Source organism: Ruditapes philippinarum, unplaced genomic scaffold, assembly GCF_026571515.1.
Source record: "Ruditapes philippinarum isolate M1 unplaced genomic scaffold, ASM2657151v2 ctg2119_1_1_1_1, whole genome shotgun sequence".
NCBI classification, from domain to species: domain Eukaryota; kingdom Metazoa; phylum Mollusca; class Bivalvia; order Venerida; family Veneridae; genus Ruditapes; species Ruditapes philippinarum.
In genome coordinates this window covers 61,186-78,578 of record NW_026864748.1, presented here as the reverse complement: position 1 = coordinate 78,578, position 17,393 = coordinate 61,186, and the positions used below count along the sequence as shown (strand labels likewise).

The following is a 17,393-nucleotide window of genomic DNA, read 5'->3' as shown; positions in this document are numbered from 1 at the left end:
AGCATTGATCCTGATCAGACTGCGCAGATGCGCAGGCTGGTCTGGATCCATGCTGGTCGCAAACCCATTATGTTGGTTTTTTCATGATGCGGCTTATTTATTATTAAGGTCAAAATAGTTTGACTAGACATCATTTTGAAATGACTGTCTAATGTTCGATCGGTTGGCCTTCTTTTCAGAGGTCTTCTTAACTTGCCAATTCTCTAGCTAGAAGAACCCAATCGAATTAGATTTAAAATCAGATATATGTACCAAGCATTTATTAACCTTCCATATCCCTGGTCATTCCAGAAATCAATGTACACTATTTTAAATGAGTTATGGCTGTTCCAAACTTATATATATTTATAATTTAGTCAATAACAATAAGTTTTTTTATATTCAATTACCCTGCCCCTTGAATTGGAACTTTTAGTGACCTACATAGTGAGGTATTGTTTCAAATAGGAAAACATTGATGGAAAAAGCTTACACATTAAATTACAACAATACCCTTCTTAAAGGCACCATTATTTCAAAAGAGAATTCATGAAATCAGTAAAAATCAATCTGTGCTTTCTTTTAATTTTACCTGATTACTAATTTAATGTATGGAAAATGGATTTAAACTGTTAAATGATAATGAAAAGAAATTGCTAATTGCTGGTTGTCATTGAGTACAAGCTGTTCAAGAACCTGGCAAAGAATGTCCATATTAATAATTATATTTTATTATTACTAATTATAATTTATTATTAATAATTATATTTTATTATTAATAATTATATTTATTTATAACAAGACAATGTTGTTAAACAAGAGCTGTCGGTAGGACAGCACGCTCGACTATTCTAAGTGCTTGATAGTAAAAGAGCCTTGATAATGTTAAATTTTCTAAGTTCACAAAAGGGCTAATCTTTTTTTATAAATTCATGTTATAGGCCTTCGAGAGAGTCTAATTATACAGTATTGGCTTGACTATTTGGAAGGTAATGTCACAAGGGTGTTTTATTGAGTATAATAATACTAATTACCTATGAATACATAAAATTGACAGAAAAGGTACAAAGGCTTGTAATTAAGATGTTTTATCAAGTAAATCACTGCTTTATTATTATGAATGCATAAAATTGTCCCAAAAAAGGCACAAACCCTTCAGTAGTTATGGAGATAACAGCTTACAAGCAAAACTTTACCATGAATATTTTAAGTTGAAAAAGGGAAGAAAAATCAGCCTAAATGCAAGATAGAATTATGGATCTTTGTCAGTGACCTACAATTCTGACCCTAAATGCATATGGGAAGTTTTAAATAAATATCTTTAATAGTTATTGAGATGTGTAAAACTTGCATGTTAACATTAACCAAGAGACTAAGTAGAAAAGGGGATATGAATCAGCCTTAATGCAAGATAGAGTTATGGAACTTGGTCAGTGACATACAATTATGACCCTCAAATTATTACCCTAAGTACATGTGTAAAGTTTCAAGTAAATATCTTTGAAGACCTTTAACCTTTAACCAAAATCTCTAAGTTTCAAAGGGGCAAATAATTCTGCAAATATTGCAGACAGAGTTATGCAATTTTGCAAAATGATGTACATTGTTACTATAAAAAAGTATTGTAAATTTCAATTGAATATCTCAAGCAATAATTGAGATATTTGACTTTACAAAAAAACTTTAACCAAAATTTCTAAGTTTCAAAGGGGCATAATTCTGTCAATATTGTAGGCAGAGTTATCCAACATGTCAATCTTATGAACCTTGTTACTATAAATAAGTATTGTAAGTTTCAATTGAATATCTCAAGCAATAATTGAGATATTTGACTTTACAAAAACTTTAACCAAAATTTCTAAGTTTCAAAGGGGCATAATTCTGTCAATATTGTAGGCAGAGTTATCCAACATGTCAATCTTATGAACCTTGTTACTATAAATAAGTATTGTAAGTTTCAATTGAATATCTCAAGCAATAATTGAGATATTTGACTTTACAAAAAACTTTAACCAACGTCGACGCGGATGCTGACGCCGGGGCGACTACAATAGCTCTCATATTCTTCGAATAGTCGAGCTAAAAATTAGTAACTTTAACCCATAACCTGCTGGAATTGAAAATGATTAGCCTTTGCCACCAGTATAGAACAAGGCCAGCCTGAACATCTGTGCAGTCTGACCAGGCTCTATACTGTTGGTAGCTCAGTTTTTGTATTTTGATATTGAAAACCCTATAGACTTTAAATAGACTGTTCCAAATTGGAAGTAGGACAAAACCATTCAGCAGATTATGGGTATGATATCTTAAAAAAAAAAAAGAATTTTTTTTTAGTGCATGTATTTATGGATTGAACAATTCAAAATTTAACTGTAATGCAAGTTATTTTATCCCATCCACAGCCCTAAATCTGCATTATGCCCTCAACCTACATAATACCCAAAGAGGAAATTAAACAAATTTAAAATGAAACTTCAAAAAAAATTGCGAAGATTGGAGAAAAAAAAAGCATTGTTTATCCGAAAAATTTAACATGATTATAATTTTTATAACATACAGCAGGCATGCAAATGGTTTAAATTAAATTTCTAGCTCAAAAGGAATAGGCTGAATAACACAAAGCGCTAAGGGAATTAACTATACATGGATTATACAACTGTACATACTATATGTATATTAACATAATAGATCAATGATATATTTTAAGAATATGACAGTAGACAAAAACATAAGCACTTCAAGTGTTGTGGACAATGTTAAAAGACAGATGCTAACAGTACAATAACACGTGCCTTCATTATAGTCATGTGACCTATAGTACCAAGATAGTCATACCAGCCTGATCATCAGTTAACACAAACCTGTGACCATCACCAGCAGTGCGGTTATTCACTCTCACAAATCTGTAACCAATGCCACAAGTACAGTCATGCAAGTCTACAAATTTGTTACCTATGTCACCAGGCAAGTCTACAAATTAGTTACCTATTTCACCAGTACAGTCAGGCAAGTCTACAAATTAGTTACCTATGTCACCAGGCAAGTCTACAAATTAGTTACCTATGACACCAGTACAGTCAGGACAGTCTACAAATTAGTAACCTATTTCACCAGTACAGCCAGGCAAGTCTATAAATTAGTTACCTATGTCACCAGTACAGTCAGATCAAACTACAAATTAGTTACTTATTTCACCAGTACAGTCAGGCAAGTCTATAAATTTGTTACCTATTTCACCAGTACAGTCAGGCAAGTCTACAAATTAGTTACCTATGTCACCAGTACAGTCAGGCCAGTCTACAAATTAGTTACCTATGTCACCAGTACAGTCAGGCCAGTCTACAAATTAGTTACCTATGTCACCAGTACAGTCAGGCCAGTCTACAAATTAGTTACCTATGTCACCAGTACAGTCAGGCCAGCCTACAAATTAGTCACCTATGTCACCAGTACAGTCAGGACAGTCTACAAATTAGTTACCTATATGTCACCAGTAGAATCAGGACAGTCTACAAATTAGTTACCTATGTCACCAGTAGAATCAGGAAAGTTTACAAATTAGTTACCTATGTCACCAGTACAGTCAGGCCAGTCTACAAATTAGTTACCTATGTCACCAGTATAGTCAGGCCAGTCTACAAATTAGTTACCTATGTCACCAGTACAATCAGGCCAGCCTACAAATTAGTTACCTATGTCACCAGTACAGTCAGACCAGTCTACAAATTAGTTACCTATGTCACCACTACAGTCAGACTAGCCTACATGTCATTGCATTCTCTTTATACACTGTTTTGTTGGCTACCCAATATTTTCATATTGAAAACCAGCCAAATAGCTCATGAACACCTTCATAACAAAAGAGGTCCACAAAACAAATTCAGTGTATTTTTTTAACAAAAACATACTTTTTTTTGACAAAACAGTTATGTAGTGATAAAATAGAAGACACACAAACCAAAGAAAATGTAATACACACAACAAAGGGAGACAATATAGCATGACTCTTACATGAAGCAGGGGAGATTACTCCACAGTAACACTCTTTGCTAGGTTTCTTGGGCAGTCAACCTATAAATATAACCATAATTATAACTATAAAGAAATATTTTGCAATAAATAATAGAAAGCTTTGAATTTTTACATGATTTAGGAACAAAACTTATAAGGAAACTAAATGCTGAAGAAAAGTAATTTATAATCAGATAGCATGTTCAATACACCTTTATAGGTAAAAAAGTGGAATTTTGATTATTAATTTATTTGTCTGTTTTCTTATTAATATGAAATTATAATGGTAAAATCTTGTAAGTTTATTAATAATAAATTTACGATTTAAAGATTCAAGTTTATCATAAGTCTACACCAATCAGAGTGTCATCAAACAAGGATTTTTGTAACTATGTTTGTTTTTTCTTTAGCATTGATTACAAAATTGATGATTCTTTGATGATTGTCAAAAACGCTTCTTTGATAACACTTTAATAAACATTTTGAAAAATCATTTTCATTTACACTCTTCACTAAGTTATCTTCTACAGCTGGGTTTGTAATGGTGATTTTACATTTTACTACAGTGAACTAGTATTGGGTGGGAGGTTGCAGTACTGGTACCTGATATATTCCTTTATGATTACTTTGTTAATAAGAGCTGGTACCCGGTATATTCCTTTAGGATAACTTTGTTAATAAGAGCTGGTACCCAATATATTCCTTAATGATAACTTTGTTAATAAGAGCTGGTACCTGATATATTCCTTACTGATAACATTGTTAATAAGAGCTGGTACCTAATATATTCCTTAAAGATCACTTTGTTAATCAGAGCTGGTACCCAATATATTCCTTAATGATAACTTTGTTAATCAGAGCTGGTACCCGATATATTCCTTAATGATAACTTTGTTAATTAGAGCTGGTACCCAATATATTCCTTAATGATAACTTTGTTAATTAGATCTGGTACCCGATATATTCCTTTATGATCACTTTGTTAATTGGACTATAATTATAAAAAATACGTATGAATTTCACATGGTTACAACCAGATAACTTAAAATGAGCCAGCCAAATAACAGAAATGTCATTTTTTCAACCAAATTACTGAAACATACTTTTTTCAACCAAATTACTGAAGCATACTTTATCAACCAAATAAATTACTGAAAAGTTAAATTTGCTTTCCCTTACCAAATAACTAAAATGTGTAATTTCCCAAAATTACTTTTCAGACTTAATGTACTATTTCAACCAAATTAGTGATATGCATTTTTCTTTTCAACCAAATAACCAAAATGTGTAGATTTTTTAATAACCAAATTACAGAAATTTACTTTTTCATTTCAGCCAAATTATGCAAATTTGCAACTAAATTAAAGAAGCGCAACTGAATTTTTTTTTCCTATAATGGGAACCTTTCAATGGAAATGTAAATTTTCTGCTAAATTACAAATATATTTTTCTACTATATTTTTAAATTTTTTTTGCGGGGTGGTAGTGGTGGTGGTGGTGGGGGGTTTACATCGTTTCAACAAAGTATAGGTCATGTGGCAACTTTCCAGCTTAAGTGGTAAAGGAAGACCTCACATGGCCTTCCATGCATTATTTCAGACACGAACAGGCACCTGAGTAGAACCACCGACGTTACGTAAGCTAGCTAGATAGCTTCCTCACATGAAAGAATCCAGAGTCCCTGTCACAATTGAAACCCATATTGTGGTGAGGGGCAAATGGCTTGTCAGAATATATTTTATAGCAAATAATGGAAAAATATTTTCCAATTTATGAATGGAAATGTACATTTCGATAAAATTTTAAGAAATACATGTTTTAGCAGTCTAAAATGAGCTTGTTAGCTGAATTATAGAATTGAACTTTTCAATAAAATGATTGAAAATGTTGTTTTTTCCCTGACAAATGATGGAAATTAATGTACTTTTCAGATAAATTAAAAAATGTTAAAAGATTAATGAGTCATTGTACATTAAAAATAATTTTACTTAAAAATAGTACTAGTAGATTAATTAATTGTCCATTAATTCAATGTTAGACAATGGCTATAAAGTTGCACAATATGTCTACAATGTAATGTCATATTAAAATGATATTTTAGCCGTGTCATGACAAAACCAACATAATGGGTTTGCGACCAGCATGGATCCAGACCATGCGCAGTCTGATCAGGATCCATGCTGTTCGCTTAAAAACCCTATAAGTAGAGAAACTGATAGCGAACAGTATGGATCCCGATCAGACTGCGTGGATGACCAGGCTGGTCTGGATCCATGCTGGTCGTAAACCCATTATGTTGGTTTTGTCATGACACGGCTCATTTAAAGATGTGAAAATTAATTAATTTCTTTCAAGTATGTATCCTGTATACAGAACAAACATCTAATTCAACACACACAAAAAAAAGAAATGACATTAACTTCATTAAAACACATACAAATGTCTGAAATCTAGAACAGAAGTGAAACCTCAACCAAAACAAAGAAAATCACCTCCTCATCCAGAGCAAGAACGAACTCTAGAGAAATTAAACAGTTTCGTAAAGAGACTTTTGAAACATCATTTAAGTAATACAATTTGATGTAAAATGATTTGTGGATATGGGATAAAGCAAAAACATTCTTTTCTTTTAAAGTTTACTTTACCTGAATAGCCTAAGACACAAAATTACTATGGTTTTTATCAAGGACCAGGTTCAACGTTATTTGAGTTTTAAAAGCTGTCCTGCCATTGGTCAAATTTAAAGTTTTGCGCTTAAAACCAACCAATAAAAATAAGTATACTTTACAACAGACTGATTTCCAATATTACTTTTATTTATTTTTGACCTTAGACCAAAAATAAGCCTTTTTATTACTCAGTCCAGAGATTTATTTCAACAAAAACCTACCTTTTTTCATGCATTGTTTTTTTTTTCTCGGAAAAAATTACTTTAAAAAATATTCTTACATCATATCCTCTGAGAACAGCTATATGAAATGAGAGCAGTTGCATTGGGATCACTGTAAGTACTCCTTGAAGGCAGTCAACTGTATGGGGGACCCCAATGCACTTATACCCATACTTGGACGTCTCGTCATCTCCAGAATTACAAACTAAGATTGGACGACCCTAGAAATAAGAGTAACCGTATAGGGACAGAGCTAAAGAACACTGAGATAATCATAGTTTGCAGGACGGGTTGTCAACTCTAGAAAGCACTGCATAAGTGACACAGTCTAGCTGGATATGTGTATGAAGACTGGTTCTGTAGCCTGAACTTCGGAGATGTGTAAACCTTCTAAAACCATGTGAATAAAAACGACATAAGGACTGCAATATGTGTTTACACACTTTGTCACAGAGGGTATAAAGCATTGCCTGCTGAAAGCTGAATATTAAGCATAGAAAATTATCAACATCTATGACAAACAAAATAATGGATGATGTACAGTTAGCATTGTAAAGAAAGATTCTGGGACCTGAGAATGTTAAACAAAATTTCAGAGGGAAAGAGAGTAAATGATGTTTTTATTTAATTTATACATTTTTTTTTCAAGAAAATAGAGCAAAAGCAATCAAATTTTCTATAATGAAACTATCAAATAATACATGCATTTCAAAAAAGTAAAAAAAGTAAAATAAAAGAAGTTTTGTCTCTCCATTTTTCAGGGAAAAAAAAAAATAATTTCATGCGAAAAACATACTTTTCCAAAATAAGAATTTAGCATAGAAATGAGATTACAAGTCATGAAGTTACTGGGTATAATCAAAGTTCTGATGAGGGTGGAAAATAAAGTGGCTACATCTCCAATAAATCTAATAAGGGTTAAGTTTAAATCAGGGTAAAGGTATTAACATGCTATAGTGTTAGTCATAAAAGATTAGTCCACCCTGTGTTATATAGAGCTATTCCTGGCAATGACCATTAAATATGTGCAAATAAATGTCAAATTTTATAATGGTTTGTACTGCTTTCAACATGTTATCCTGATCTACATTTGTATGTTAACTAAGCTTTTGAGTTTTTATTTTATAGAATTATAATGTACTGAAAATGTCACAGGATGAGAAAAATATGCAGTCTGAACCTCATCGGCACTTGAACCTGCAACCCTAAGAATACCATTCTGCAGCTCAACCCACATAGCTACCTAGCCCCATACTCATTTTCTCCCCTTGAAGTGAACAGTTCACCACAGTGTTATGCAGGCATTTACTTTTATACTAAAATATCCTGAATTTTGTACGAGACTGACAGACATGTGTATACAAATTTATACAATATGCCATGAACAGTTAGAAAGCACACAATCACCAATAGCAATATGAAATGTTACAATTTTCACAAACAATATAAGAAAATTATATAATAGAAGCAACAAACACTTATGAGTCTTTGATATTCATTTGCACATTAATCACACTGGATAACCTGTCATGTATTATGAAGGATGCTTTGCTTTGCATTATGCTCAATCATAATTTTAGTGTAAAATAATCAATAAAATTCATTAAAAAAAATAAAATAATACAAAAATAAATAAAACTTTAATTCATAAAACATAATTTCTAAACATTTCTGTTTCCTCCTAGCATATTCAAAATTGTTATAATATTTAAATGATTTGCTGGTGAAAGCATCCTGCACCAAACATTACACATTATCCATGGTGATTTTTTTTTCACACTAGCAAAGTATCTACTGCAGTACAAAAACACTATTGGTAGTATAGTATACTGATCCAGTAAAGCTAAAATATTATGTTGCCAAGCCAACACCGCAAGGCTCGTTACTTGATAGCTCTTACATCACATTTTCGTAGTGTGGCGATATGTAACGAAAGAAGTTGCATCGGGATCACAGTAAGAATGCCCTGAAGGGCGTCGATCGTGTGTGGAACAGAAACGTATTTACTGGCATGATCTTGCGTCTCTTTATCATCTATATTACCGATTACAATCGGCTGACCCTAAAATGTAATTAGACATTACTATCTGACTATCCAAATACAAAAAGCTGCAGTAAATGTTCCCCTTAACCAAAGTGCATTGAATGCTTTCTTCATATATTCCTTATATTGTGCATAATTATGATGATGAAAGGAAAATTAAATGATCACCGACTGATAATGTAAATATCAAGACATAGATTGATTATGTCAAAAATCCATGTCAATTTCCAGTTTTAATTAAAATTTTGGCAAGTTCATGATGAAATTTTCAATTTTGGCAATCAAACAATGAGCCCTTTCCAAATTTTTATTGAAACAGAATTTCAATTTAAATAAAACAGAAAACAACCTCCTAAAATGTGTGCCAATATTGTTAAAAGTGTTTTAATGTGACCAAAGATTATTTCAATTACACTGAAACAAACGTTTTAAAAACCGTTACAAAAAAATTAGAGTGGAATTTTTATAAAACAGTCTATTCTCTGACTGGTTGATTTAAAAGTTGATAACTTGGAATTAACCAAATTAGTTCCTAGTTGCCAATAAATGATCAACTCAAATCAACTAAGAACTAGGTCATAACCTCTGTTTAACCTTTAAGCGTGCAGCTATTTAAGCAACCAGTGCAGCCCAAGATAAGTCAGCTTATCCGAGCCATTTTATCATGCTCTGCACTGTTTGCTATTCAGTTAGTAGAATGATTATTTGAAATTTTCCCAAAGAATGAAAAATGGTCTTGTCCAGATTGAAAGATAGACAAGTTCAATTAATATATTTAGGGTGGCAAGGGTTAAAATCCTTATAGCAAGATGCCTTATAATAATACATATATATCAAGGCAAAAACTTAGCAATTTTCTTTCATGCAAAGAAGAACAACAACAATAATATTAAATTAAAGCATTGGAAAACTGCATGCTCTGACTAAACAGTGTGCTCTGGAGTGAAATCATTTTGTTAAGATACATTCATAATAACTTTGATCAAGATGTTCAAATTAAATCTCACAATTGCAATAAGCAATTTCTTTTTTCAAGTCTAGAAATATTTCAAAATTTCCTAACATCACAATAATCAATTATTGTAAATCTAATTCTACATGGTCACATATTTCTAACTTGCATACAAAAACAATTAACTTCTCTGCCATTTTTTAGAGACAAAATTAATGAATTCCTCAGCAATGTGTTACATTCCAGGTAAAATAGCAATAAAAAACAACAAAAAATTCCAGACGTTCATCTAAAAATAGATTATTTTCCATATCAAGAACATTATCTATTTTTGCTGATTAAAGAAGAATAACTGACGTAGCAAATGATTTCACAGGACACAGCTGCAACATCTTGATCAAAGTTAACCTTTAACCTGCTCAATTTGTGTAACGGATTTCCCCAGCTTTGAATTTGGAATAGTCCATAAAACTTCCAAGGGATTTCCCTGGCTTTGAATTTGGAACAGTCCATTTAAACTACAGGTATTTCCCTAGCTTTGAATTTGGAATGGTCCATTTAAACTTCCCAGGGATTTCTCTAGCTTTGAATTTGGAATGGTCCATTTAAACTTCCCAGGGATTTCCCTAGCTTTGAATTTGGAATGGTCCATTTAAACTTCACAGGGATTTCCCTAGCTTTGAATTTGGAACAGTCCATTTACACTTCCAAAGGATTTCAGTATCAATATACAAAACTTTGATTAACCAACAGTATAGAGCCTGGTCAGACTGCACGGATGTGCAGGCTGGCCTGGCTCTATACTGGTGGCAAAGGCCTATCAACAGGCTCCAGCAGGTTAAAGGTTAAGATAAAACACCAAGTGATATACATGTATGACAATCATGATATAAAGAGCATTCATCAAAAGGAAGGCTGTGACATCCATCATGCTTCAATAAATAACATACAGACAACATACAATAATGATTGTAGTTAATGCTTATTTAACTGTAACCTGAAACAAGAATTGTTTGCTCAACTATTCTCAGTGCTTGATAGTGGAGTAAAGACTAATTTTGTAAGTTCAAAATGAGGCATATTTACATCAAAATGAATAACATAGTTATTTACAATTATGCAAATGGGCGTGAAGGTCAAAAATATGTATTCCATGTTTAGTATTCCATGTACAAAAGCAATATTTTCAAAGGTTTTTCGATGAAAGGGTGGTATAAAAAACCTTAACCAAGGTGAGATGCTGGCTGAATTCTGGGTGAGGAGGGTAGCCCTCCTTGTTTATATTTATATCAGACTAAAATACAATTCAGCAGTTTCTTTCCTTTCTTTAACCACAAACCTGCTGAATTTCTTAAATGAACCTGTCCAGCATCCTTTATTTGGAACTATCCATTATCAATTTAAGGGATATCAAGATAAATAATTGAAGTTGGTCAGCCAACAATAATATAAAGTTTGGTCAGGCTATTACAGCTGATAATGGGTTAAAAAATTAGGAAAGAAAAACCCATGCTGTCGATTTGGAAATAGTTCAAGGTACAATGTTTGACACTGGTAACGACCAAATTTCTTCACATAAGCTGACTGCATACCCTCTCCAATTCTAGGGAAGCATCTCTTTGCCTTTATATCATAGGGTTAAAAAAAAACAAGAAAAAATTAAATCATAACTCATCAACACCTGAAACTGATAAAATCTTATAAATTTTTGATTCAGCTCACTGTGAACTTAGGTCTGGAAGACAAAAGAAATTTTTAATTATTTACAAAACTTGTGCTGAAATAAATCCATAGTTATTAAGTCTTAAATCAAGTTAGGACAAAATAGTTAAAATCAGTTTAAATTTTATGTTATAATACCTTATGAAAAGTGATGTAATAGTTAGTGTTTAATGAATAATCATACTTTCATATCTTATATTGACTTTCTACGTGCATAAAAATGTTATGAAACCACCAAACAAAAGTATGATTTTTTGTTATCAGCAAAAACTATATTAGGCCATGTACATGAACATCAAATTTTATGGGTTTTTGTTTTGTTTTTGGTTGTGTTTCATGTCGCACCAACACAGTAAAGGTCATACAGCGACTTTCCAGCTTTATTGGTGGAGGAAGACCTTGAGTACCCTTTCAAGCATTATTTCAGGCATACAAACAGGCACCCGAGTAGAACCAACAATATTCCAAAAGCTAGCTGGATAGCTTCCTCACATGAAAGAATCTAAAGTCCCTGTCAGGTTTTGAACCAGCAGCCGTGAGGGGCAAATATTATGTATTCCAAGAATAAAATCATTGATCAGTTGGAAATACAAACAGCCTACTAAATAGACTTTGTACTTACATGTCTTGCTTTAACTTGCTGCAAAGCATTCATACATTTCTGAAAATAAATATTATAGAAACTTAAATATTTCAATTATTTAATAAGATACTGGGAATTCGCTTAATTTCATGGACATGAAATTTCGTGGTTTTTGTCACAAAGAACATTTTTGTGGATACTTTAAGTTGTGGACTATTAATCTAAAGGGTAAAATGTAAATGATTTGATGAAAAATAATCTTATAGCAGACAAAATGAAATTTCGTTGGATCTTAAATTTGTGGATTGACCTTCCCATGAAAACCATAAAAATTAGTGTACCACAAAAAATAATGATTTTGAAGTAACCATACAATATTCTACAATTATAGTATGACTATGAGGTAAATATCCAAATTTATGGACCTGGCTAATGTGATAACACTAATAACACATAAACCTGGTCCATACACTTTGATATTCACTGAAATCATCATGCAATAACTGTTTTATTACATGACCATAGAAAAAGTCTTCATTTGGTAAATTTTTTAAAGTTGACCGATTTCTTTTTTTTTCCGTGTAAACAAGCCCTAAATAAGCAGAGGAAAAGCCTAAAAGTTGTTTTTCAGTTCACAGCATTAGTTTTGTTTTTAAAAGGGAATAATAGTTCATAAGAATGCAAAGTAAAACACATAATTATTTTTTGTAGACTTGACAAAAAGTCGTAATCTGTAATTTTAACAGGATGTTTATATTACATAAGGTTGGCTAGTACCCCTCTATCCCGTTAAGCCATTAAAGACTTGTTTCTAATAATAGACGGTAAAATTTAGCACCATAATTTATTATGTTGTTTGTTAATATCAATATCCCCTAGAATTTATTGACTGTCATGTGACCTTGTCTCAATCAATCGCAATGGAGAGAAATTGTTTGTCATATAATTATTATTTACCATTCTAAGTTATGACAGATTTTTCAAGAAACTGTTTTCAAACAAGTTCACTATTAATAAAGTTAAGTCATTGTGCAAATTAACACATGGTAAGCCCTGCCCAAAACTGAACTTAACAACTTTAAACAGCTTCATTATCTTCCAACATCAACCTTTTGTGTTACATAAACATATTTTAAGAACATTAAACTTAATAGAATTTAATACAAAATCATGGCAGATATAATCTCCTTGAAAACTACTAATTTGTAGCACAACAATAACTGAATATTAAATTCTAAATCCATAAATTGATAGCTAAACAGCAACTTACAGAGTAGACTTTATCACGTGTTACAACCATCATTACAGGCATGGCTTTATCCACTAAAGCCAATGGTCCATGTTTGAGCTCCCCGGCCAATATACCTTCTGAGTGCATGTAGGTCAACTCCTTGATTTTCTGTAATACATATTTTCAATATACATAATAAATTGAGCTGTGTCACGACAAAGCCAGCATAATGGGTTTGCGACCAGCATGGATCCAGACCAGCCTGCGCATCCGTGCAGTCTGATCAGAATCCATGCTGTTCGCTTACAAACCCTATAACAAGTAGAGAAACTGATAGCAAACAGCATGGATCCTGATCAGACTGCGCAGATGCGCAGGCTGGTCTGGATCCATGCTGGCCGCAAACCCATTATGTTGGTTTTGTCATGACGCGGCTCAATTATTTATTGACCTTAATATGTTTTGATTTGAATTTTAAATCATGTATCTATATATTTCTTATGACTGATGAGAACCATATGGCTAATATCTTCCATATTTTAGTGTTTTAATGATTTAATATTTTACAATATTTCAGTTATATGGATAGCTTTTGTTTGTATTTGTTGGGTTTTAAGTAGCAACAACAATTTAAAGGTCATACGGCGACTTTCCTGCATTACTTGTAGAGAAAGACCTAAGGTGTCCTTTGCGCATTATTTCAGGAACAAGTGGGAACCTGAGTAGAACCACTTATGTTCTGTAAGCAGGCTGGATAGAATCCAAAGTCTCTAGGGAATTAAACCCACAGCTGTGAGGGGCAAATAGTTTCAAGTTAACAACATTAAACACTCAGCCACAGACGCCCCATATGGTCTGCCCCATATGGATAACAGTTTATGACAATAACCATACCAATTTAGTTAAATGAATGAAAGTACATGTAAATTATTGACACCATACCAATGCTCCTTCAAGGCATGTGGCAAAGTTGTATCCTCTACCCATCACCAGCAGGGATTTTTGTGTATAAAGTTCTTGAGCCAGTTTGTGAATTTGTTCATCTAGTTGAAGGACCTCTTTAATTTGTTCTGAAAATAAAATGTCACTGTTATAAATATGCACATTTTTTTTCTCAGCCCAACCTGGTTTAAGATTGAGCACCAATCAGTACTGGATGAGACGAACCTAGCTTTTTTGTTTTGCTAAAAATGCATGACACATCCACTCCTCTGGTACAAAATCTGTACATATAGAGTTTTAAATAAGAGCTAATATAAGAGGTTTATACCAGAGAAGAAAGTGGTGGGGTGGCCTGTGTACACTACTTTATCAGTCTTTATGGTTCAATATCCCTATAAATTTTCTCAACATCTCAATTCTAATTTTTAAACATGTAGACCAGAGATCTAGATAGTGTACCTGGCAAATGTTTGAGACCCTGTATGATTTCTTTCCGTCTTTCCTGCATTGAGATTCTGTCATCACACATCATAAGGCCAAACATCACCAATGATATAAACTGACTGGTGTACGCCTGAAATATATCAAATCTTTATGTATAAACTAGGTCAAGTATTGAAATCAAATTATAGCCCCTAAGCACACATTTAAAATTTAACATTTATATACAAAGCCTTACCTCTTTCCAGGTAATTTTTAATTAATTGATATAATTATCATGAAATTAGAATGAGCACAATGTTTGTTTGTTTGTTTGCGTATATCAGCACATTGACACATAACTGGCCATACCATGCCAAACCATATAATTGTTAACATGAGCACAATGTAAGACATAACCTGTTCTAATTAAATCAATATGATAAATACAATTCCTTTTGGCCAGTTAATGAACACTTCTCAGTTGTACCCTATGTGCATCTTAATTCTTTTGGTAATGTAATTGTGCTGTCCCATTTACAGTTTTCAGGATATTTGACAGGCCTTAAATATTACCTTGAGGGGGAATTTCCTTAAGCTCCATTGCTTCATACATCAAGCAAAAATTAATTCCTAAGATTCTTAGCTCGAGCCTCCATTGCTCAATCTCATAACTAAAGCTATTCATTTGATACTTTGAATAAAAATATGAGACGCGTCACAAAAAATAACATAATAGAAATATGCGACAGCATGATCGACCCGCTGAATTCGACGTTGATAGGTCCATTGTTGCTTCATTCTGTACTTGTTAAAAGGGTTTGTACGAAAAGGCATGGATCCTGTCAGGACTGCAAAATAGTCGCAGTCTTGCGTCTATATGCTGTTTGCAACGCAACTAAAAGTTGATTTTGACTGGAAACTAAAAATATGTAGGGAGACAAACTTTGTACTGGCCACACCGATTTCTGGTCCGGCATTGATGTGAACACCACAGTGAGAGCCTCTACATATACTGCTGCCTACTGTGTTAGTGATACCCACAATGAGGGCTCCACGACTTTTACAGTAATTTAAGGCCATTAATGTGTCCGCAGTTTCACCTGGAATAATCATTAACCAGTAGATGACAAACACTGAATAATACATAAAATTTCTGAATCTGTAAAAAGCATAATCAAGCAATAAGCCAATGACTGGAGTGTGTATTATGATTTATCCGATCCTTTTAACACGACTCTTGACAAATTGCAATTTCTGCAAGAAGTAAAACTGCGAAACTCTACTGTTTTAAAATTGAGATATTGACCAATGATGAAAACTACATTTTTATTCAAATTTGATAAAAAGCCTTTTCTAACAATATCATAAGTAAAATATTACTTCTTTCTGCCTTTGAACTGAATTTTATGCTCTTCAATGATGCTGAAGAGACTGACAGCAAATTTGAATGCTATACATGCCTGTAGTGTCTTCATGCTTGGTAACATGATTTGCCTATATTGAGTAACATTTGCCTGCACATTACACAGAAGTGCAGTGTGACCAATACACTGACCGAGTTGTTACCCATTGCTTCAATTTTCATGCTAAAACCCTGCATATTAACCATGGACTGTTCCAAAGTCAAAGAAGAACAAGTCCATTCTACATGTAAAAACTAAGCATAGGCAGGGTTTTAAAAGAGAAGGTGAAATTACCTGACTGGCTTATAAAGAAGCAGACATCATCTCTGAAGACAGGTGTATTTCTGTCCAGAAAGTCACTTGCTAACTCCACCATCACAGGTAATTCTGTGAGCTCCTCAAGCAGCTGCCGAGTCTGCAAAAAGAAATTACATGAAATATCTAAAAATACATTTCTTTTTGCAAAATATCCTCTTTATGGGAATGAAATTAAGAACTTAATATTTAGCCCTTAGCTTGCTGGTAGCGAATGATTCTGTGATCAGTACAGCCTAAGATTAGATGGCAAAGCAGTGACATCTGATCTTGGTCGTCAACTGTTCCCTATTCATTTAGTACAATGTACTTACCTTTAAATTTTGATTTTGTTTAAAAAAGATGAATGGTTTTGTCAAGATTAAACGAAGGACAAATCCATTTAAGGAAGATATTCAGTCTGGTAAGAGTTACAAGAAATCAACAAGCAGTGATTTAAATGAAGAAATTGAATTTTACTAATTTCATATACAAAGTAAACTAGTTCTAACATCTTTCTAATAAAACCAAAACGATCAGAAAACAGTTATATCGGGTACAAATTTAGCAAGACAAGGTATAACACTTACTGCTACTGTGCTATGATAACTGGTTCCACAAGCTATGAACAAAAGTCTTCTACACCGCTTTATTTCGCTCATGAACTCCTTGAGTCCACCGAGGGTGACTGTATTCTCCTCAAAATTGACGCGCCCTCTCATTGTGTTAACAACAGACTCTGGTTGTTCAAAGATTTCCTTTTGCATGAAGGAGCTGTAGTTACCTACGTACATAAAATGGCAAAAACTTTGATCCAGTGCTTGTAAATACATGTATAAGAGTTTATAATGCTGTATAAATGACACCTAGGAAATTGTTACGAAAAATCTTTTCAGACTGATTTTCCGTCTTGATTTTC

General features: G+C 32.9%; 1 protein-coding gene across 9 annotated transcripts in view; it reads right to left on the bottom strand.

Moving 5' to 3' along the window:
* Positions 1 to 17,393, bottom strand: part of LOC132726701 (glutamine--fructose-6-phosphate aminotransferase [isomerizing] 2-like) — a 68,685-nt gene that overhangs the window by 7,045 nt on the left and 44,247 nt on the right. For 7 of the 9 annotated variants that reach the window (XM_060712056.1, XM_060712049.1, XM_060712055.1 and 4 more), the window contains 9 exons: positions 17,065 to 17,258; positions 16,475 to 16,595; positions 15,722 to 15,877; positions 14,814 to 14,930; positions 14,355 to 14,482; positions 13,452 to 13,580; positions 12,221 to 12,259; positions 8,781 to 8,942; positions 3,991 to 4,050 (listed from right to left, as the gene is read on the bottom strand). In XM_060712056.1, the coding sequence (XP_060568039.1) occupies positions 4,006 to 4,050; positions 8,781 to 8,942; positions 12,221 to 12,259; positions 13,452 to 13,580; positions 14,355 to 14,482; positions 14,814 to 14,930; positions 15,722 to 15,877; positions 16,475 to 16,595; positions 17,065 to 17,258 (1,091 nt within the window). In that variant the 3' untranslated portion in view covers positions 3,991 to 4,005. Of the gene's footprint in view, positions 1 to 3,990; positions 4,051 to 6,939; positions 7,102 to 8,780; positions 8,943 to 12,220; positions 12,260 to 13,451; positions 13,581 to 14,354; positions 14,483 to 14,813; positions 14,931 to 15,721; positions 15,878 to 16,474; positions 16,596 to 17,064; positions 17,259 to 17,393 lie in introns of all 9 variants that reach the window. The other 2 variants (XM_060712051.1, XM_060712052.1) reach the window with 2 other exon arrangements.